The following is a 22088-nucleotide window of genomic DNA, read 5'->3' as shown; positions in this document are numbered from 1 at the left end:
ACTTATCTAGATATAGATTCATGATAATAATTATATATTAAATTATTTGTTCACAAAAATTACTTTACTACTATTTTTATTTTTGCTATTTCTTAACAAAATTATTATAATATTGTGTGTTTATCAATATAGATAATTATTACAGTATTGTTAGATTGTGTAATGATTGTATTAATATTATAATTATTATTATATCTTTGTATCATATTTGGTTATATATCTTTATTTCTTTGTATTTTAATAATAAATAATAATTATTTATATTTTTCTTAATCCAATTTGTGATTAAAATAATATTGACGTTGTGCTTTAATTAACTAAAAATTATTTTAAAAATTTGTTGTTGAAAAAAAATAAAAAAATTAAAAATTTGGTGATAATTTTTCAACTTTCTTTTTTTTTTACAACCATTCTTTTTTTATTCAATCTCCAATTAAATTATACAACAATTGATTTTCAAAGACTTCATCTTAATTTGATAGAGGTTTTATTTTAGATTTTCAATCATTAGTTCATATTTGATTATTAATTATATCAATTATATTATCATTCATTTGTATATATATATATATATATAGGGGGTCATTAAATTAACTCCTTAAAATTACTTTTTTTTTATTTTTTCATTATTTTTTAGTTTTTAGTTTTAATACAATTTTTTTACAACTTACATAAATTGGAATTTACTACTTACATTTTCATATTGATTTTATATAATGGCAACGTTACGAGATCTGACAACTTCTTTACATAATAAAAGAAAAATTAATGAATTAGAAGATATATCAAATACAACTTCTAATAATAAACAACATTCACCATATCATTATAATAATTTAAAGAATTTGAATTCATCATCTAATTTACAACAACAACTTAACAAAAGAAGTAAATTGAATAATACAACTACAACTACAACTACAACAACTACAACTTCCAATGCAATTACACCCTTATCATCATCATCAATTATAGAAAAACCAATAACTAGACTGAATTCAAAATTATTATTACAACAACAAGAATTACAGAAGCAACAATCATTACATAAATCATCATCATCGTTAACTTCATCTATATCGTCTAGAACTCATAAAAGACGAAATAGTAGTCATAATAGTATTAATACATCGACTGATTATTATGAACTAGATTATAAACATAATAAGAATAATATTAGCAATACTAAACAATCAAATTATACTCATAAATCTTCAAATTCCTCAAATTATAAACAAATTACTCCTCCATCTCCAACTCCAAGTGATGGATTGTCCAATGATGAATTAATGAATGAAAATAGTAGTCAGCAATTACAACAACAAGAACAAAGCCAAGAACAAGAACAAGTACTTTTTGATAATTTAGAATATCAAAATGGTCACATTGATTCAAAAGATCATCATCCAATTAGACCACAACATAGACGTTGTAAATCGGTATCATTTGTATTACCAAATGAAGACTCAAAATCTTTTCAACATTCACCATTATTAACTCCAAAAGATGAAGAAGATGAAGAAGAAATTGATAATTACCTCAAACATCAACAAAAGCAAAATCAAACTCAACAACAACAAAATGCTACTGTATATCCATCAACACCACCAGAATCATTAAGTGATCATCAATCACAAGATTATATGGATCCAAATTTTCAAAATATAATTACTTTACAAACTAAATCAAAACATGAATTAGAAAATGAAGAAGAAGAAGAATTACAATCATCAAAACAAAATTCAATTTTACAAAATAATTCAGATTTTATAGTATTAAATTCATCATTAAATTTAAGTAATTATCAAAATTCAAAATTAAAAAATGATATAATAAAATTATCAAATTTAAAAAATAAAATTAATGAAGAAAATCATCAAAATTTAAAAAAATTTATATTAGATTTATATACGGGAAATTTAGATTTACCAAAACCTGAATCAATAATAAAATCTCCTTTTATTAATTGGTCAAAATATCATTCATCTTTAATTAATATTAATTTTCAAGAATTAGTATCAAATAAAAATAAATTAAGAGATGAATCTACTGGTGAAGATTTAAAATATTTAAATGATGATGAAATTAAATTAAGAATTTTTGATTATATTAAATAAATAAATAAATATTGGTGATTTATAAAATTAGTACATAGCGAATATAAAATAATATATTTACACTCATTTTTTTTTAAAAACCAATTAAATACTGTAGATACTCATTACTCTGAGCTATGCCAATTTAAGGTGTTAAGAATTACTGAAATTAAAATTTATTACTAATACAAGCTATGAATTAAATTCTATTCCTTTGACAAAATACCTATTCAAGTCACATATCTAAACCCTTTTGTCTCCAATAATCTCTTTTAATATCTTTATCTAAATTTGGTTTTCTTGGTAAATTAGGTGAATTTGACATTGGCTTTTTAGGTAAAAAATTTTTAATTTCATCTTGACTTTCATCCTCATTATCTTGATCTTCTTGATCTTCTTCTTCTTCTTTTTCCAAACTTAAAAATGATTCAACTAATTTTTTAGTATCTTTTGATTTGTTTGTAATTGGAGTTGGAGTAATTGATCTTGATTTTTTCGCAAGTTTTGTTTTAATTATAGTTTTAGGATTATAATCTTCTTCTTCTTGAGAATCTTCATCATCATCATCATCATCACTTTCTACTGTCATATCTGAAAAATAATATTTACCATTTTTACTAATTTTTTTATCTGTATTAAATTCATCCATATAATCCAGTGGATCATAATCATCATTATCTTCTTGTTCTTGTTCTTCATTATATTCTATTTCGTTTATTAATGCATCATTTACTATTAGATCACGATCATCATTAAAATCTCTTTGTTTTCCTTTGAATTTTATAATATCACCCAATATCAGTTGATTTAATCTATTTCTATAAGAAGCAGCATTCAATTCATAACATTTTGTAACTAATAATTGAAAAGCTCCTCCAAATGCTTTTTTAAGGTCTCGTAAATTATATGATGATCTAGTTATATTATTTGTTGGATCAGCTGGATCTTGTATAACTATGGCAAATTGATTTCTTGAAGTATTTAATATGGCATTTTTACCCTTTTTTATATATTTTGGTTCATCTGTTTGATTATTTAATGCTATTATAAGATTATCATATGAAAAATTCCTACCATATAATTCAAAAAATTCAATTAATAAAACTCCTAAATTATCTAAAGCATTCATTGCATTTGTTGATATTTTGGGATGTAGTCTCATAAAATGATAACACATTATTATAGTTGCATATCCACCTAATCCTCCAACATGTACATTATTCAATTTTCTTGACCTTAAGAATTGTTTAACTACAAGTACTAATTCTCTTAATCCAGGTGTTGAATTAAGCCATTTTCTTATTCTTCTTGCTGCATCTAAACCATTTGTTCTTTCAAAAGAAACATCAATATTTAAATTAGATAAAGGATCAATAAATTTTATAATAGGAACTTTTGCACTAGCAATAACTTCAACATTTTTAGCTAAATTTTTAGCTTTTAAAAAAGATGATAATTGATATAATCTTGATCTATTTTCATAATCTCCAGTTCCCAGAATAATAACTAAATCAATATCTGATCCAGGTAAATATAAATCAGTTGCACATGATCCAAATACATGAGTTTCTGTACCTGGCCAAAATTTTGAAATTTGTAATTTTAAATTATTTATAATTTTATTTCTCGTTATTATTTCTGTTTTATGTGGTGATATATAATTAATAAAATCTTTAATTTCTAAAGTAAGCCAATCTGCTATTTCTTTTTGTCTTGAATGATCATGATTTTTAATCCAAGGAAATTGTGAATTGGTCGTTTGAATCTTAGAATTTCCATGTTCATCTTCTGGGTATACGTCATCGTAATCTTTATCGTCTTCTTTTTCCTCTTCTTGTTCGTCTTCGTCGGATGATGAAATTCCAAATCCTATAAAGTCTTGATTCCTCGTTACTTCATTCTCAACTTTATTATTTTTATTATTATTATTGTTTTTATTACTATTACCATTATTATTATTGTTATCATTAGTTGGTATCTGAAAGTCATTTGGATCATACTCGTCATCAGAATTATATTGGTCTTCAACATTATCACTTTCATTTAGCCTATCGAACCCAATATTTTCTTGTAATTCTTCATCATCACTATCAATTAAATCTAATCCACCTCCATCATCCGAGTTTTCTTTATTATTATAATCATATAAATATTCTGAATCTGAATTTTCTTCAGGACTTAAATTTTCAAATGAATTAAAATTTGATTTTCTTTTAATTGCAATGTTTCCATTTGTTTTTGATTTTTTCTGTTTGGGTAGACGCCTATCTTCTTTATTATCTCTCTTCCTTTTTGAACCCATCCTTTGTTGTTACAAATTAGTATTATTTATTAACTTTATAATATATAAGTGTATTATTTTTTGGTTGTAAAACATATCTAATAATTGAATACTAACAAAAAAATATGATGAGTATTTGGTAGCAATTCAAAAGCCGCAATCAAAATGAATCAGGAAATATAGAATTGTATAAAATTAATTTATAAATTAATACGAAAGAAAGAAATACCATTGTTAATCTTTAGTTTTCAGGGGTAACAAAATTACTAAAACTATTCAATTAAGATCAGATTATATATATATATGATTAGGCTAATAGATTGATTATTCATTAACAGTTCATTAAGATTATTCAAGTAGTCCAATTTGGAATTGCCAAAATTTAGGAGTTTGCAATATTACTAAAAATGTCTATAATACCGTACAATCCAAATAATAATGATATTTTATATCATGATCCAAATGAAGGTATATTAATTCTTCATGATACTCAAGAAAACTCAATTCAATTACTTTCAACATTAGGTTCTTCGACTAATCATCATACAGAATTTTCAAGCACAACAGCTCCGGCACCAAATAGTAAATATGAACAAGATTCTAGATTTCCTAATTTTTCTGATAACGGAGGTACTAAGAAATGTCCAAGTTGTGGGTTTGTTTGGAAAGAGTTTGAAAGGGCACCAAGATCAAGAAGGGGAAGTACTACTGGAGGTTTTAATATGAGACAGCCAATTGGAATTGATTCAAATACTTTTATGCATAATGATTATTTTAAGTTATTAGCTCAAATACCATTTAATGATAAAAGCAGTAATAACAAATCAAGTTCAAGTAGTAGTATTCCAAGTGGGGTTTTCAATCAAGGCTATTTCAAAAGATTTTTTAGAAAAGTTGATCCAAATCCATTAGGTTCAGGAGCTCATGCACAAGTTTATAAAGTTGAACATATACTAAATGAAATAGTATTAGGTACATATGCTGTTAAAAGGATAAGTGTTGGAGATAAATATGAGTTATTAGAACAAGTTTTGAATGAAGTTTTGATTTTATATGAATTATCAGCAAAAAGTGCAAATGAAAATAATTTAATACGGTATAATCATGTTTGGTTAGAATTAGGAGAATTAGAAGATTCAAATGCTTTTTTTTTGTCTGATTTAAATACCAAAACTTTCAAAAAATCAGAAAAGGTACCTTACATGTTTATATTGCAACAATATTGTGCCGGTGGACATTTAGAAGATTTAATAAATAAAAATTACTTAATTGAAGAAAATATGTCATATAGTGAAAAAGTTAAATTTGAAAAACTGAAAAGAAAGAATAGAAATTTGAATCAAGATATTATGTCTCATAAATGGTTAAGTAATTTTGAAATTTGGAAATTTTTTCATGATATTGCAAATGGAGTAAATTATTTACACAAACATGGTATATTACATCGAGACTTGAAACCATCAAACTGTCTCTTGGACCTTAAGTATACAGAGATTGATTCGATTCCACAATTTTTCTCAAGTGTTGAAGAATTTGAATCCAAAGTATTTGACTTACCAAAAGTTTTAGTATCAGATTTTGGTGAAGGAAAATTTATAGATAAGCATCAAAGTTCCAATTTAGGTAAAATTGGGAACAGAGAAGGTAACACGGGAACTTTAGAATTTACTGCCCCGGAATTATGGCTATGTAATGATGATCCAAAATTAGGTGGGAAAAATTTTATAAATGATTTTACTTATGAAAGTGATATATACTCCTTAGGTTTAATTCTTTGTTATTTATGTGTTGGTAAATTACCATTTTCTGAAATGATTAAAGATGAAATTGATCCTGAGGTAGCTAGAGAAAATATTTTGAAGTGGTATGAGAAAACAACTTTTGATTCGTTTAGTGAATGGTTTGATGAAATTGTTAAATCTAAAGGTAGAGAAGTTGATGAATATTTATCTGATTTTAAACATTTGATTTGGAAAATGTTGAAAGGAGATCCTGATATAGATGATAAATCCAAGAATTTTGAAAGATGTAGTTCAAAAGAGATATTATTATATTTAAATGATATGAAATGGAAAAGGTTTGTAAAAAGTGATGGCGTGCAACCTTTAAATGTATCATTAGACAAACAACTGGTCAACAATTTACAATTAAATCGAAATGATTTAGCACTTTATATGCCAAATTACAATAAAGCCAAAAGCCCAAAATCAAAAGAACCTGAAAATAAAGAAGAAGAAGAAGAAGAAGAGGATGATGAAGAAGATATAGAATTTTCAAAATTGAATGAAATAGATCACTTAAATTTGACAGAAGAAGAATACGAAACAGAAACAATTCGTATACCACCACTTTTATCGAGCCCTAGAAATAGTAAGGAGAAGATTAAAACAACAACAAAAACAAAAAAAATTAAAATTTCAACTTTTAATTTAGATCAATTTCAAGCTTTACCTTTTTACAGTATTGAATTATTATTATTGGAATATTTATCAATTTATTCACCTCATTTCTCACAATTGATTTTAAAAATTATAATATATTTCACCATTGGATTAGATTTATTTTTGGTTGAATATAAAGCTGTAAGAACTGGTTTGTTTGTTTTTATTTTCATTTCTACTGCTATTATGCTAGGTTATGCTATTGGTGGTGGTTATAAATTTTGAAAAAGAGCTATTTCATAGTTGAACAATAGACGAAAATTGTAGAGGATTTTGATTGATGTAGAATAATTAAGCAGGTCTTCATTCTTTAAACTATGCAAGTGTATTTATGATTGTCGTAATCTTATCATAAAATTTAGTAAATTTGTTTCAATCTCGTATTTCTCCTCCTTGTTCAAATTAATTAGTTCATTTTGAGATTTTGAAGTTAATAATCTTACTAATTCTTTAGTGTCATATTGTCCAATTAATGAGTTGATAGATTCAACTGAGTCTGGCAAAATTTTTGCTATCGATGAAGATATGTCTTTTTCTTTAGTAACAATGTTAGTGATTTCAGTTGATGATGATGATGATGATGTATTTGCGATTGTATCCTCTTTAGAGCCATTTCCAATTGGGTTTTCAGTAGTCTGAGTGATTAATGTACTTTCAGATTCACTGATTGTTTCCTCTTTAGAATTATTGAGATTAGCAGCTTCATTATTTATTGGCTTCACTATTAGTAACTCTTCCATACTTTTCACAGATTCAAGCAGCTCTGACTCTGATGTTTCAGCTTTATTAGACTTTTCTACTGTGATTGTTACAGAATTGGAATTGAAACTTTCTAAAGTCGATTCAATTGGTTCTTCCATGATCAAATCATTATATTGATCAATAGATGGCACAGCTTTTTCCATTCTCATTTCCACTTCAGCGTCGACCTCCATTGTATTACATGGCTCAACTCTATCTTCCGAAAGACCTGAGGACTCACATGAGTTATTATTCACCAAATCTTGAATAATTGTTTCCTCTTCAAAGATAGGACTAAGCTCTTGAGGTAAAGATCCTGCTGTAATATCTTTAAAAACAACTGATGGAATTGAAAGTGATAAGTCTGATAATGATCTTTTTACAATAGGCGAACTTGATTCTTGTACTATTTGAGCTAATTGTGATTTTAGTTCTTGGTCTACCAATGGCAAATATTCCAAGTGATTCTTCTTTAAAAATGGTAAGTTTAGTTTGAACACTTTTATACAACCTAAAGCTAATTGATCAATTACATCATAGTTCTTTTCTGGTTCATCAATTTTAAATTTGATATAGTCTCCCAATATTGCACAAGTATTGGTATAAACCGCAGAGTCTAACTTTGAACTACCTTCAAATATTTGGTCTTTTAACATATAGATTTCATATGCAAAATCATTGTGAATCAAAAATGCTAATGTAGGATGGTATGAAGTTTCAAGACGTTTTGATAATGTGGTTAAAACATATTGATGAATTGCTTGATTTGGAGCTCCTCTTAGTAATAGAAATACATAATGTGCACATTCAATTGTCCAATTTTCTATATTCAACATAGTCAAGCACCTGCATGTCTCTTCAATATTCGGTATTGATACTATTGATTGAATTAATTTTTTAACATATACATCAAAATCATTTTGAACAAATTGACATATTTCACCAAAATATTTTAAATTCGTGTTACTTAACTCCACATCTGTTTTGATTAAAACATCCGATATGAATGACAATGAACCGTTCAGATAATTGAATATGTCAGACTTGAGTATATCAACAATGAAAATGAGTACTTTTGTTGTTTCTAACAATCTAAAAACTAATAAGATTAGATAGTTCAAGTCATCACCAGAAATAGTTTTGTTCTTATCAAGCAAACTCATATAGATATTAATGCTATCACCATCACCTCTATATATCAAATAATTCGGATTAAAAGTATCATGAAGTTCTAGTATAATATTAGTTATTGTTCCAACACTGGTATTTGTATCTTCTGATTTTAATAATTGTGTCAAAATTAATGGAAGATTGTCAATTAGATCATAAGTTGTAGTAGAAGGAGTATTTTCCTTCTTTGTTATGGGCTTGATAATATTAAAGAATGACGTTAAAAAGGATAATTTATGTTCAAATTTTAAAGAATTCAACAGAAACACCAAGTATAAATTCTGCATAATCTTATCAAAATGAGAATGAACCCATTTGGAAGGAAGCGAATTGATGTCATTCAACTTTAATATCTCATTTGACAATATCCTCATATCACTAAATGACTTTGATGATGTTGAATTCGATTCTAATAATTTCTTCAAAATTTCTAACCCAAGATAATTAAGACTTGGGTTCGAAATGTCCCTTTTGAAATAAAAACTGACAAATACTGGTTGTATAATTTTATCCCAGAACAAGTAAATATGTTTTGACCACAGTCTCAAAATGTTTGGACCCAACATCATGTACAATAATCCTAAAAATAAATTATGTAGTGAAGCAATAACATTATCCAGTAAATTTGAGATATTCATAGTGGTAAATACATGAGTCAATAACTTGATTTTTGGCTTCATGATCAGATTGATCATATTGACTTTATCTTTATTAGCTGGTAGTCTTAGTATTGGATCCAATTCTTTTCTCATACTTGCTAAACCATTTTTGCATAAATTGAAGTTGACAGCTTTCCAACAGTTCAAAGCTAATTCCATAACATCGGAGTTCTCTGATTCAAGACATCTTCTTGGAACTTGTAGCCATGAATTTAAATGAGGCCATTTTTCAAATGCACATTTACCATTACCAATTAAAACAGTCAAAGCCATCCATAAATCTAAAGACAATTTGTATTGTTCAGCATCACATAACGTTTGCAATTTAGATATTATAAAATCAACTAGTCTAACATTTTGTGAATTCAACAGATTTAAGTCTTGAGAAAACTCTTCATCAGATGAAAAAAATTTGACTCTGTTGGATATCGTTGATGATAAAAGCTCCATAACATATACATGAACATTACTATTATCCAAAAAGGTCTTTGCGGCTTCCAAAAGACAATGAACACCTAAGCCTAAACATTTTAAATACAACGACAGTGTTATATTACATAAATTTAGCAAAACAACTTCGAACCAATGCCCAATGTTTTTTGACATAAAACTTGGGAAATTTATTATATAATTCTTAATACATAATAACTTTTCTGATATCAAGGAAGCACTTGGAAAACTATTCATATTCATTAATGCATACAACATTTTCTCAATTAATTCACAATTTGAAAATAAGCTACGTTTTCTCTTGGGACTCAAGTGACAATCTTTGATTAAACATAAATACGGTGAAACTAAATTTTTTGAAATACGTGGATGTGTCAACATTAAACTTGCATGTCTATATACCCATTCTGCATCTTCAAGCCGTATTAAATCATTTAAATTTGTGTCTGACATAAAAAAATTCAACAATTTTAATGCTTGATTGACTATTCTTACTCTAAATGGGTCATTTTTAGTGGGGGAGGTATTTTCTTTATCATCTGCTTCTGAAGTAAATATTTGTTCTTCAATTTCTTCTATATCTCTTATTAGGTATGAAATTAATATCTGAAGATAAGTTGACTGTTTTGGTTCATTTTCTGTAAAAGATTCTGTAGTTGTAAACAATTTTAATAAAGTTTGACTTGGATTTGATTTATAAACTGCATTTAATGTTGCGTAAACTTCAAATTTTCTATCAAAAGATCTTATTTTTAAAACTGCTAAACATCCTTCTAGTAGCAAAGGCAATTCATCAGAGTTTGGTGGTAATTGGATTATAGTCCCTGGTGACCAAAAATTTGTACTTTTAGGTCCATGTGGTTGTTTTGAAGGTGATTTTTCCCATAGTATAGAATTATTTGGATCAGTTAAATTTGTTTTGGAGTTAATATCACAGGTTTTTAAAATTGATCGTTTTGGAGTTGTCCTATCTGGTGTACTTGGTAAATCTGACACTAAATCATCTGAAAATAAAACACTTTTCTTCCTTCTTATATTATGATTGTGAAGATTATTCTTCTTTTGTTTTGTTGGTGTTGCAGTTACACTGTTATTATGGCTTTTGGGCAGATCGACTTTTCTAATCGGTGAGCTACTGACTTGATTATTTGTTTCTTGATTTATTGCGGGCGACTCGACTCTTTTAATTGGTGACGAATTTAAATCCAGTTCTATAGTAGTATCAGCACTTGATACTTCAATTTTTGGTGCAACATTCTTATTATTTTTTTTATTTGATCTTCTTTTGTTGACAGTAGTATTCTTCTTAGGTGAGCTTGCTTTAGGAGTTTTATTTTTATTTCTAGATGATCTTCTAACTGGTGCCATAAGAAAATTTCAATAAACTTTGTTTTGCAACCTTTTTTGATACGTGAGATTAAATTAGATTGGTGAAAAAACTGCCATGTAGATTTAAGTAAAATATGAGATCGAAAGTAATGCAATTGAAGGTATTGATCCTTGATTAAATGGAGTTAGAAAATGATTGAATAGTAGAATTGATAATAATTTATTGTCAAAATTGTAGTTTTATAAATTCCTTATAATAATTATTGAAAAAAAAATGTACTATAAAAATGATATTATATATTTAGTATGAGACGCGTAAATAATTAACTATACGATTTAATCTGAGACATCATCATCATCAGATTAAAGATATTCTTAATTTAAATCTAGAAGAATAGAATTAACTTTTAATAAATTTTATTATTACAATAAATGATGAACTTTAAACTGTAAATTGTATATATATATTACATACTACGTACAAATTGTTACATCAATTCAATCATATGTCTCAATATAAATCATATGATATTCAATTAGATTCTATTCATCATCTTTTCATTCAACTAATTCATATCTTCTTTTCCTTAACATTTTCCATAAATTAGATGATTTTTTTTCTTTTAATTCTGATTTATCTTCCATTGTATCTTCATCTATTAATTTTTCATTTATTAACTTATTATCTTCCTCTGCATTTTCAACATTAAAAACAACTGATTCTTTTAAATTTTCTAATCCTCTTGATTTTCTCATCTTTTTAGAAACTTGTGGTGTGATATAAGTATTAAAACTCTTTTTGTTCTTATAAGGATATAATTTTAAAAATTTATCCTCAGTTGAAATTAACTCCTCTGGTGTAATTAATTTATTAGCAAATACATTTTGAATATCCAGATCTTTTCCTTTCAATAATAATGCCCACCAAGATCTTTCACCAAAATGTAAAGTTTGAAATAAAAACATAGTTTGAGGATCACATTTTCTAAGACCATTTTGAATTTCCTTTTTTAATTCAAAGTATTTTTTAGCTAATGTTGCATTAATATTTTCTTCAGTTAAATGTCTTGCATTTGGTGGAGCCCCTATACTTTTTAATAAATCTGTTTTAGATGCATTAGATGCTTCACTATATAACCCTCCAACCATAAAAATTTGTGCTATATATTGTAATTTAACAATTGGTGATTCCAATTGATCAAATAAGAAATCAATATCTTCTTTTTTCTTATCTTCATTAGCTCCTATATATGATGATGGAACAAATAGTTTTTTACTAAATTTTTTCTTTAAATAATTTGCTTCTGTTATAGATATAGTAGGTTTTCTATTAAATTGATCAGGCTCTATTTTCTTCATTCTATATTCTTTATATTCTTTTAATAATTCACCTAAAACTGCAGTAATTTTATCAGTCATTGCAAGAAATTCTTTATAATTTTCTCTTCTCATATAAAATACTGGATCATTAAATACTTTTTGAATATCCATTATATCACTTAAAAATTTATCTTTTGTTGGAATTCTAGGAGCTATACTATTACCCATATGAAAGAATTTATTTCTACCAGTCAGATCTTCAAATTCTAATAAATTGGTCATAAAAGTTCTTATTCTTGATTGAATTCTATCATTAATTGTATCTTTTTTTATTGGCTTTGTTTTATCTCCGAATCTTGAAGTCTCAAAATAATCTGTTAGTGAATTGCCAAGTTGTAAAATGTACATTCTTTCATTAATTGAACCTGAAAATAATTTATATTTTATTATTTTTAGTCTTGATTCTATGTATGTCCAGAATGATTCAATTTCTTCAGTTGATATTAATAATATTTGGGTCAGTATAAAAATTAAACTTTGATAAAATGATGTTCTGTAAGGTAACTCAAGGTTCAAGTTTAGCCATATGATAAAATCTAGTACTGTGCTAATCTTTTGATGAAATGTTGATTTATTTTCACCATTATCTTCCACATATTGTTGAATCATTGATTGTAAAAGTTTTTGAGATCCAGTAGAAATTATAAATTCATCTATTGTTGAATCAACTTGGGTATTAAACTTTTGGATTTCGTTTTCATCTGATTCTTCTAATTCTTCTATATCATCACCTTTGGTGTAATGTAATTGTGATTTATTAAAATCTAATATTTTTCGTAGTTGTCTTTCAAAATTGTTAAATTTATCAAAATTATCAACTTCTTGATCATAATCTGATAATTTCACATCATCAATAACCTTATTCATAAGTTTGTAGAATTCATTAGATTTCTTTTGTAATAGATCAGTCATGTCGGTGATTAGATGAAAGGTATAAGTTGATTTAGAGCTGAAACAAAATGTAAGAAGTTTCGTAAATGTAAAATTATTTTATTTTTTTGCAACGAAAATACTCCAGAAAATCAATGTTATTAGAAATTCTACGATACAACCAATTTACATGGAATAAACAGAATGTTCATATATTAAATCACACACTACGGAGGCTTTCCAATGCTAATGACAATAGCTTCACTATCGAAGAAATTCAAAAATCAAAAGATTGGCTTGAAAATGCAACACCTTCAATAATACCCAAACATCTATTCAGTATTACTTATAGTCGATCGTCAGGTCCTGGTGGGCAAAAAGTAAATAAGACTTCCTCAAAAGCAACAATCTCACTAGAGCCTGGAACTTGGCTAGACTCATCAACTTGTTATTGGATTCCTTCACCAATACTATCTCAGTTGCAAAATAAACCAATTAGGTATGAAACAAAACTGAAAGGAATATTAATTCAGTGTGATACAAGCAGAAGTAGAGACTTAAACACTGAGGAATGCTTCAGTAGACTACTTGAGGAAATCAAATCGAATACGTATTTCGAGACTGAAGCAACAGAGGAAGATAAGCTTAAATGGGAATTATTGGAAGAAGATTTCAAGGAACGTAAAAAGTTTAATAAAAAGAAACAATCTGACAAGAAACGTAAACGTTCTAAAAAATTTGATTTTTAAACCCTATATATAGGTAACGGATGGACATTTTAATTCAATTCTAGATTTTTTCTAAAACTTTAGTAGCGTCTGATTTATCAACTGATGTATTATCTGGTTCAATAAAAGTTTCAGTAATTTTACCATCTTCAACAACTAATGCATATCTCTTTGATCTTTCGTTACCAAATACTTTAGTAGCATCAAATAATAAATCTAAATCTTTCGCGAAAGCTCCAGTAGAGTCAGCTAAAAATCTAATTGAACTTTTACCATTTTTATCAGTTAATTCTTCACCCCAAGCTTTTGTGACAAATGGATCATTTACAGCTAAAACAAATATTTGATCATATCCTTTGTTTTTAAAAGCATCTGAATTTTTTATATAGCCAGGTATATGTTTTTGAGAACACCCTGGACTGAAAGCTCCTGGTACTCCTACTAAAATCGATTTGCCTTTAGCAGTTTCTTTTGATAAGTCAACTTCATTACCTGGTGAATTTTCATGTACACTTGTTGATGGGATTTTATCACCAACAGTAGCGTAGGATCTAGCTAAAGCTCTAAACGAATAAGTTACTGGTAATTTTAAAGCTGATTTAGTGATCAATTGCATCTTGTTTGGTAATTTGTGATACTCAATTGAAGAAGAATAAAGTAATTATATTTGAAATAATATTGCTTTCTGAAAAATAAAATCCCCTTAATTTTTTATTGTGGATACAAACCATGGAATCTAAGGGAATATTCAAACAACTTAATCAGAAATAGGAAGTATGCTAGACTAGAGTAGACGTAGAAAGAGCTAGCATTTTGAACCTCTTAAATCGACTTTACAATTGACTTCGTACTAGATGTTTGCAAAGCTAATAGTATCAAAAGAGTATTCTTTATAAACTTGATCCAATTTTACGCACAAAACATTTTCAGCCTAGTATTAAAGTCAAGATTTCCAGCTTTTAATAAAACCTAGGATCACCTTACAACTGGATAGCTCGCTCAACAAACAATGTCCACGAAGGTCAAGAACAACACACAGGTAAATGAAGAACAGCTTTCAAGAGATGAAGCATTAAAGCTATATTCCAACACATTAAATTTTAATGTAATAAGTCGATATGATCCAGCTATAAAACAACTTATATGCTATACATCACATTGTGTAGTGTATAGATTTAACGAAGAGACTGAAGAATGGGTAAAATCAGATTATCAAGGTACATTAGCATTATACGTCAGAAATTTAGAAATATCATCACCATCATTATCAACATCCACATATCAAGATTTATTCAGTTATGGATTAATATTATTGAATAGAAATAATCCAGATTGTTTTTCAATAGGTTTAATACCTACAAAAGTAAGTAAACAATTTTTACCTAATGGAGTTGATGGGTCAGAAATACTGGAAATGGATGTTGAATTAAATGATAATTTGATTATTGTACGAAATTTATCGGGTGAAATTTTTGGATTATGGGTTTTTAATGAAGATGATAGAAGAACAATGTATAAATCTATAGAATTTTGTCTAAATAATAACTAAGTCACTGATGTTAAAAATTCCAAATTACTCTGAAGTTGATTTGATTTCATGTGTAGTACAAGTCGAGCGAATAGGCTACATTTAATTATTAAATTTCCAGAAATTTAATTTCAAACTATAAACTTTTAAACCTATACACCCAACATCAAATATCTAACCAAATATTTCATTCAAGAAAGCATCAGAATTTGGTTTTCTACCTAATAATTCTTCTAAATTATCCATAATTTCTTTTGATCCACCTCTTTTTAAAATGATGTCTCTATATCTTATACCATTATCAGTATTCATTGGATCCTCCTTAAATAAAGTATGATAAATATCAGCAGCATAAACCAATGAGTATAAATAACCATAATAACCACTTTCGTAACCACCAGCAATATGACCAAATGATGCATAACCTTTTGTAGGATTATTATCACTTGGTAATAAAGTAATTTCCTCTCTTAACTTATTCCATGATTTAAACAAATCCAATTCGTCTAATTCTTCTTTACTTTTAATTGTATGTAAACTCATATCAAATATACCGAAAAATAATTGACGTAAATAGAATATACCAGTATTGACATGTTTAGTTTTAATTAATTGATCAATTAATTCATCATTTATTGGTTCACCAGTCTTGTAATGTGATGATAATTCTCTAAGTTCATTTTTAGACCAACACCAATATTCTAACATTTGAGAAGGAGTTTCAACAAAATCACGTTCAACTGCAGTTCCATGAAATCTTGCGTATTTAGTTTGTGATAAAATATTATGAATACCATGACCTAATTCGTGGAAAAATGTAACAACTTCATCATGTTTTAATAATGATGGTTTTTCTTTAGTTGGCTTTGTAAAATTACAAACCAAAGCAGTTACTGGAGTATGACGATCACCATTAGTTTCCTCATATCCTGGACCTAAACCAAAATTAGCTGCATGGCCATATTTACCTTCTCTAGGGTGTAAATCAAAATAAATAGCTCCCATATGTTCTAACTTACCAGAACTAACACCTTGAAAAATTGAATACTGTTGAACATCCTCGTGCCAAATTTTATTAGATTCTGGTTCTAATTTAACAAATTTAATGTCAAATATCTTTTCATAAAATCCCAACATTTTATTTATAGTTGATTGTAATGGAAAGTATTCTGCAATTTTAGTATTATCAACTTGATATTTTTCTTCTAATAATTTTTCATTATAGTAGTTGGAATCCCAAGCGCAGAAACCGTCGTCTTCTTTAAAATTTCTTTTTTTAAGGTCTTGTCTTTTCAATTCTTTCAATTCTTTTAAATCATTTTCACCCACTGGTTCTAATTTTGTTCTTAAATCACTTAAAAAATCTAGTACAACTTCTTTCTTTTTGGCCATTCTTTCCTCTAAAACATAATCGGAAAAAGTCTCATATCCTAATTCTTTGGCAATTTCATATCTGATTTTAATAATTTTGGTTAAAATTTCATCATTTTCTGAAACTCTATTACCATAAGCAATATTGGCTGCTTTTCTAGTTTCCGAATTAGATGCATGTTTGAAAAGTGGAATAATATCTGGATATTTGAAAGTGACTTTTAATTTTGATACACCATTATCTTCAATTTTTTCATACTGACTAATGATATCTTTTGGAATACCTTCTAATTCTTTTTCTGTAAAATTAATTGATCCTTTATCTTCTCCTAAATTTTTAGCAAATTGTACTTTTAAATTACTTAGTTCAACTTGAAGCTTTTTAACTTTTTCTCTTTGTTCTTCAGGTAATGCTAACCCATTTCTTTTAAATGCAATTAAGATTTTTTTCAAATAACGTTTTGTTTCAAAATCAATATTTGAGTCATTCTCAACTGATTCGTTTAATTTTTCAAAAACTTTGAAAACATCCAATCTTGACCATTGTTCAATTGAGTTTTTTTCGATCAATTCTTCAGCTTCGGTAGAAGCGTCTCTTAAATCTTTATTATTAGAAACATGTTGATAAAATGTAATTTGATTTTCAGTAAAACTATTTTCATTTGATTGTTTAGCAAATGGTTTTATAACATTTTCGATAGTTGGATTATTAATTTGTTTTGCAATTTGATCGAATAATTGAGTTTCTTCACTTGCAATTTCTTTAGCTATATCTTTAACTTCTTGTGGAGTATGTACCCAATTTGGATAAATTTGTTCTTTAGCTAATGTTACAAAATCAATTGATGACATGTTATTATTATTATTATTATTATTATTATTATTATTATTGACGAAAAATTTATAAATGAAACTAATGATTAATGCTATAATAAATAATTTTAAGTTATTGATCATAAACTTGTGAAAAGTTCAACTAAGAACTGTAATAGGTTGGGCATTAAATCATACATAAATAATAAATAATAATATTTTAAATTTGTGATTTATATTAATTAACTTTGAACACATCATACTAACTTCAACGTAAGGCCAAGATATTACAAAATTCCGTTTATTACCACAGTATGAAAAGGGTCTAAATATAGTTTCTGGAATAAGAAAATAGAAGAAGATTTGACTCCATTTAATGAAAAATTCATTTAAATTCCTCTTAATCGAACGGCTTTAATTTTAAAACTGAGACAAAAGTATAATTTTCTCTAATTTCCTTGATCTAAAAATTGACTAAAAACCGCTTAAGATTCAAAGATAATAATAGTGGATTATGCTGTTTAATTTAGATTTAATTTTAAAGCAATTAGAGAGTAATTTGTTTGATATAACAATAGAAATAGCAAGATGTTTTATTTTAATGACTTTTGTATTTATACTACAAATACTTCTATTAATTTTCCGAAATCTAATCCATCACCAGTATTTATATCAAAAATTTTAATACCGTCTAAATTAAATATACCTGTTTTGTTCCCAATTAATTGTAAATTAGTTTCAAATACAGTCTGAGGATCTAATGGACCAATTCTAACATCGTTATTCAAAATAATTACACCTTCTTCTTCATAATTTGTTTTTAAGGAATTATATAGTGAAAATAGTTGAGTTTTTCCTTGAATTATTATGTCATTGTCTCTATTATTTTTATCTCCATGATTTAGCATTGGTAATAAATTTGATGAAGAAAAATTATTATTTCCGGATGTTGTACTTGTGTTGTATATAGGATTAAAGTTGATTGGATTCTGAACTAGTAACGATAGATTTAGTCTATTAATTGAATTATTAACAGCTTGAATCTTCCAATTTGTAACCTGGCCTAGTTTCATATCTAGTTTTCCAATGAATGTTAATCTTAAACCTGCCAATGAAGAATTGACATTAGTAGATAAGTTAACAGTGACTGATGATGCAACTCTTGTCGTACCTGAATGAATTCTTTTTGCAGTTGTTGAAGAAGAAGCTGAAGATGACACTGATAAACTATTCGTGCTTTGATTGGAAGTACTTGGGCTTTTCAATTTGTAAATATTATTTAATAACGCCTTTTGTCGTATATTAGTTCCATTCGGTAAGTTTCCCACTTGAGATTGTACTTGAGATACATTATTATTTGTTTTTAATGCATTATTTATAGGAGGTGCAATTAACCCAAAGTCTATAAATGGACTCCACTCAGTTTGGATCACATTACTGATGTCTATTAATTCGTCGTCGACTTTTTTTTGAATTTTGAATGTTAGTTTTATTGAAATTGGTTTTGACGTATTTTTGCTGGTGGGATCATTACTGATTAATTTATAAATGACATTTAATGAATCTAAAATTCCCATATGAGTTGGAAAAATGTAATGTGATGGTTCACAAATTGAGTTTTCAAATATTACATTTAGTTCAGATATATCAAAGCTTATATCGTTTACTGAATTTGTTTTTTCATCTTCGGATCCTTGATCGTTTTTGTCTTTTGTCATAAGATGTAACATTTCTTCTGAACATTCAATATTTAACGCAGCTAGTAAAAGACCGTTCCGACCTGCGGGTTTTGTTGTTTTCAATTTAATTACTAATGATGATATTATTGGGATACTTATTTCAGCTATGTTTTCAGTTGTTTCTTCTTTTTCCACGTGCAAGTTTTTACTCACAATAGTTTCTTCAATATTTTGATGTTTTTCATTTATTGAAATGTCAGAATATGCCATAAAATCATTAAAAACAGGCATAAAATTCGGTAACTCTATTGAATCCTCTAGTGTATTATGATCGTGTTGTTGGTTATCAATTGAGTCTTCAAGTTTACATGATATGAATAAATTTGGTTGTGCATATTTTTTACGTTGATACATTATTGGAAGCTCAAATTGCCATACTGTAGTTTTATCATTGTCCAAAATAACTTGATTTTCATCCAAAGTAAATTTAAACATGCTTGAGCTGGTTGAATCATCAATTGAAGTATTACTTAAAGTTGAACCTTGAGGTAATATACTCAGGTAAAGTGATACTTTTTTAGGCCCTAGGTTATTTTCATTATTATTTATTATATAGCCCTTGATTGTTTCGTCATAATATGCTATCTTTCTTGTTTGTAGATTTTCCAATGTATCTAGATCATTGTTGAGCTCATTCTTATGCGTAGGTAGTATAATCTTTAATGACATAACATGTTAATTCATGTTTATTAAAATAGAGATTTCTCAGAAATCAATTTTTCAAAATATTACGCGAATTGGTTTTGCAACCAAGAGAACAATCTTACAAACTTGTCCACAAGAAAAGTTCATCCATAGCTATGATATATATTAGATATATAGGTCAAAAAGCATGATAACTTAATTGAGTCACTAATTGATCGTACATATTATGTTGTTTTCGAAATTAGTGATTCAAACACGATATTCCAAGTTTGCAACCACTTATTTCAAAAGTAACAAGTTGATACACAATTCAAATTATATTTCTAAACTTTACTGATTGCTCGATTTGATCCTCTTCAAACCTTTGTAAATTTCAATGCTCCTTCACTTTGAACCCCATTTCTTGATCTCAAGATTGGAAATCATTATTATTTATTAAGACTACCTAGCAATTTCTGAATCCAATATTAAGCTGTTTAAATGCTAAGCAGTTGTACAACAATTGATTGAAGTATCAAATTCGAACAACTTTACAAAACTCCGCAGGACTGGATACGGAATATCAAACTGAGAGCTAAAGAAGAGGTGAAGTTACTTAAGATTTATATTTGATACTTCAAAGATATTGAATTCATATAAATTAGCATGAATTTTAAATTAAAGTTCAAAATTATAATCATGAGCTAACTGTTCATTACAGGTGACTACGATTTTGCTAAATACATTGTATTGTTTACAAGTCTATACGTAGCGGATCCTTCAAAATTAAATGATCTTTCATATGAACAGAGATTATATATATTAATTATAACGAAAAGTACTCATATATTAGGAAAATCCAAAATTTCTTCCATATCAGTTGACTTTGAAAAGAATTGAAAGTCCTCGATCCATTAACCTTCTTGAAAATAAGGTGATAAAACTGTGATTTCAAAACCTTATATCACAATGAATTTCACTAAAATGACGAATCAATATCTATTTTTCAAAATTTGTAATTTAAACATCTTTTTATAATGTTTTAAACCACATACCCCAAAAATAAAGGTAAAGAAAGATCGATAAACAAATCAAATAATATCTCGAAACTTAATCGATTATTCGAATTGGATCCCTATCAAATCTTTGTAAATTTCAAAATTTTGCAACTTTGAAACTTATCTCTTGAATAACACAATGATATTCAAAATTCTAAACTTCAGAAATTCCTTCACACCTAACTGTTTGAACTTGGGAAGGTATATGAAGATTGGCTTGAAAAAAGCTTCATTCATATACGTAAATTATTTTATCGATCAGAACCGATAAGTCCACTATTTCAAAAATGGATTGTACTTTCGAAAGAATGTTCAACCTCGTAAATATCCAATGTAATGACGAATTAGTTATCAAATAGCTAAATTTTAGCTTTAAATCACATTATCAAATGGGGGGGGAGACTGTAATAACATTGTAGATAATGGACTAATTTCAGTTGTAAATTATATTGTAGGAATATTACATCTATATAATCAACAAGACCAAATACAACAAATGTGAAACGATCACGTGCAAGAAAAACAAAAGATAGATAAACAAGTAGATTAAAAAACAATAAAATAACAATATCCAGCCAAGTTTTAAATGTGCCGCGGGATCAGAAGGATGAGTTTTTATAATAATGAAAGAGACTTATTCATGCACTTGAGAAACTTAAGAGAAAAGGTATATATTATTTAAAATTACCTGATCTAAAAGGTCAAGTGCTGAAGGTTATAAAATATGTTGATAATTTGGAAAATGAAAATGACTGTAGATAATATTGATGGAAGAATTTGTGATGAAATGGTATACAAAATAATTAGACG

At 27.1% G+C, this 22088-nt stretch overlaps 10 protein-coding genes across 10 annotated transcripts; 4 read left to right on the top strand and 6 right to left on the bottom strand. All coding sequences in view use genetic code 12, as the record gives it.

Annotated features, from left to right (window-relative positions):
• Positions 1 to 716: 716 nt before the first annotated feature.
• KGF54_001350 (uncharacterized protein) lies at positions 717 to 2117 on the top strand (the record flags this gene model as incomplete). Its single annotated transcript, XM_051761710.1, has 1 exon — positions 717 to 2117. One exon carries the CDS (start codon positions 717 to 719, stop codon positions 2115 to 2117), a length of 1401 nt encoding a protein of 466 aa, XP_051621746.1.
• Positions 2118 to 2331: 214 nt separating this feature from the next.
• KGF54_001349 (non-canonical poly(A) polymerase) lies at positions 2332 to 4398 on the bottom strand (the record flags this gene model as incomplete). Its single annotated transcript, XM_051761708.1, has 1 exon — positions 2332 to 4398. The coding sequence occupies one exon, from the start codon at positions 4396 to 4398 to the stop codon at positions 2332 to 2334; it is 2067 nt and encodes a 688-aa protein (XP_051621745.1).
• A 386-nt stretch (positions 4399 to 4784) lies between these two features.
• On the top strand, positions 4785 to 7043 carry KGF54_001348 (protein kinase; the record flags this gene model as incomplete). The annotated part of the gene is made up of 1 exon (XM_051761707.1): positions 4785 to 7043. The coding sequence occupies one exon, from the start codon at positions 4785 to 4787 to the stop codon at positions 7041 to 7043; it is 2259 nt and encodes a 752-aa protein (XP_051621744.1).
• Positions 7044 to 7147: 104 nt separating this feature from the next.
• On the bottom strand, positions 7148 to 11206 carry KGF54_001347 (DNA-binding protein; the record flags this gene model as incomplete). The annotated part of the gene is made up of 1 exon (XM_051761706.1): positions 7148 to 11206. One exon carries the CDS (start codon positions 11204 to 11206, stop codon positions 7148 to 7150), a length of 4059 nt encoding a protein of 1352 aa, XP_051621743.1.
• Positions 11207 to 11725: 519 nt separating this feature from the next.
• Positions 11726 to 13459, bottom strand: KGF54_001346 (uncharacterized protein; the record flags this gene model as incomplete). Its single annotated transcript, XM_051761705.1, has 1 exon — positions 11726 to 13459. One exon carries the CDS (start codon positions 13457 to 13459, stop codon positions 11726 to 11728), a length of 1734 nt encoding a protein of 577 aa, XP_051621742.1.
• Positions 13460 to 13572: 113 nt separating this feature from the next.
• Positions 13573 to 14166, top strand: KGF54_001345 (uncharacterized protein; the record flags this gene model as incomplete). The annotated part of the gene is made up of 1 exon (XM_051761704.1): positions 13573 to 14166. One exon carries the CDS (start codon positions 13573 to 13575, stop codon positions 14164 to 14166), a length of 594 nt encoding a protein of 197 aa, XP_051621741.1.
• A 40-nt stretch (positions 14167 to 14206) lies between these two features.
• On the bottom strand, positions 14207 to 14761 carry TRP99 (Trp99p; the record flags this gene model as incomplete). The annotated part of the gene is made up of 1 exon (XM_051761703.1): positions 14207 to 14761. The coding sequence occupies one exon, from the start codon at positions 14759 to 14761 to the stop codon at positions 14207 to 14209; it is 555 nt and encodes a 184-aa protein (XP_051621740.1).
• Positions 14762 to 15154: 393 nt separating this feature from the next.
• KGF54_001343 (uncharacterized protein) lies at positions 15155 to 15694 on the top strand (the record flags this gene model as incomplete). Its single annotated transcript, XM_051761702.1, has 1 exon — positions 15155 to 15694. The coding sequence occupies one exon, from the start codon at positions 15155 to 15157 to the stop codon at positions 15692 to 15694; it is 540 nt and encodes a 179-aa protein (XP_051621739.1).
• Positions 15695 to 15847: 153 nt separating this feature from the next.
• Positions 15848 to 18001, bottom strand: PRD1 (metalloendopeptidase; the record flags this gene model as incomplete). Its single annotated transcript, XM_051761701.1, has 1 exon — positions 15848 to 18001. The coding sequence occupies one exon, from the start codon at positions 17999 to 18001 to the stop codon at positions 15848 to 15850; it is 2154 nt and encodes a 717-aa protein (XP_051621738.1).
• A 470-nt stretch (positions 18002 to 18471) lies between these two features.
• Positions 18472 to 20265, bottom strand: KGF54_001341 (uncharacterized protein; the record flags this gene model as incomplete). The annotated part of the gene is made up of 1 exon (XM_051761700.1): positions 18472 to 20265. One exon carries the CDS (start codon positions 20263 to 20265, stop codon positions 18472 to 18474), a length of 1794 nt encoding a protein of 597 aa, XP_051621737.1.
• Between the last annotated feature and the right edge of the window lie 1823 nt (positions 20266 to 22088).

Source organism: Candida jiufengensis, assembly GCF_024610255.1.
Source record: "Candida jiufengensis strain CBS 10846 chromosome Unknown scaffold6, whole genome shotgun sequence".
Taxonomy (NCBI): domain Eukaryota; kingdom Fungi; phylum Ascomycota; class Pichiomycetes; order Serinales; family Debaryomycetaceae; genus Lodderomyces; species Lodderomyces jiufengensis.
The sequence above is the reverse complement of the archived record's forward strand: the minus strand, read 5'-3'. Positions and strand labels throughout refer to the sequence as shown.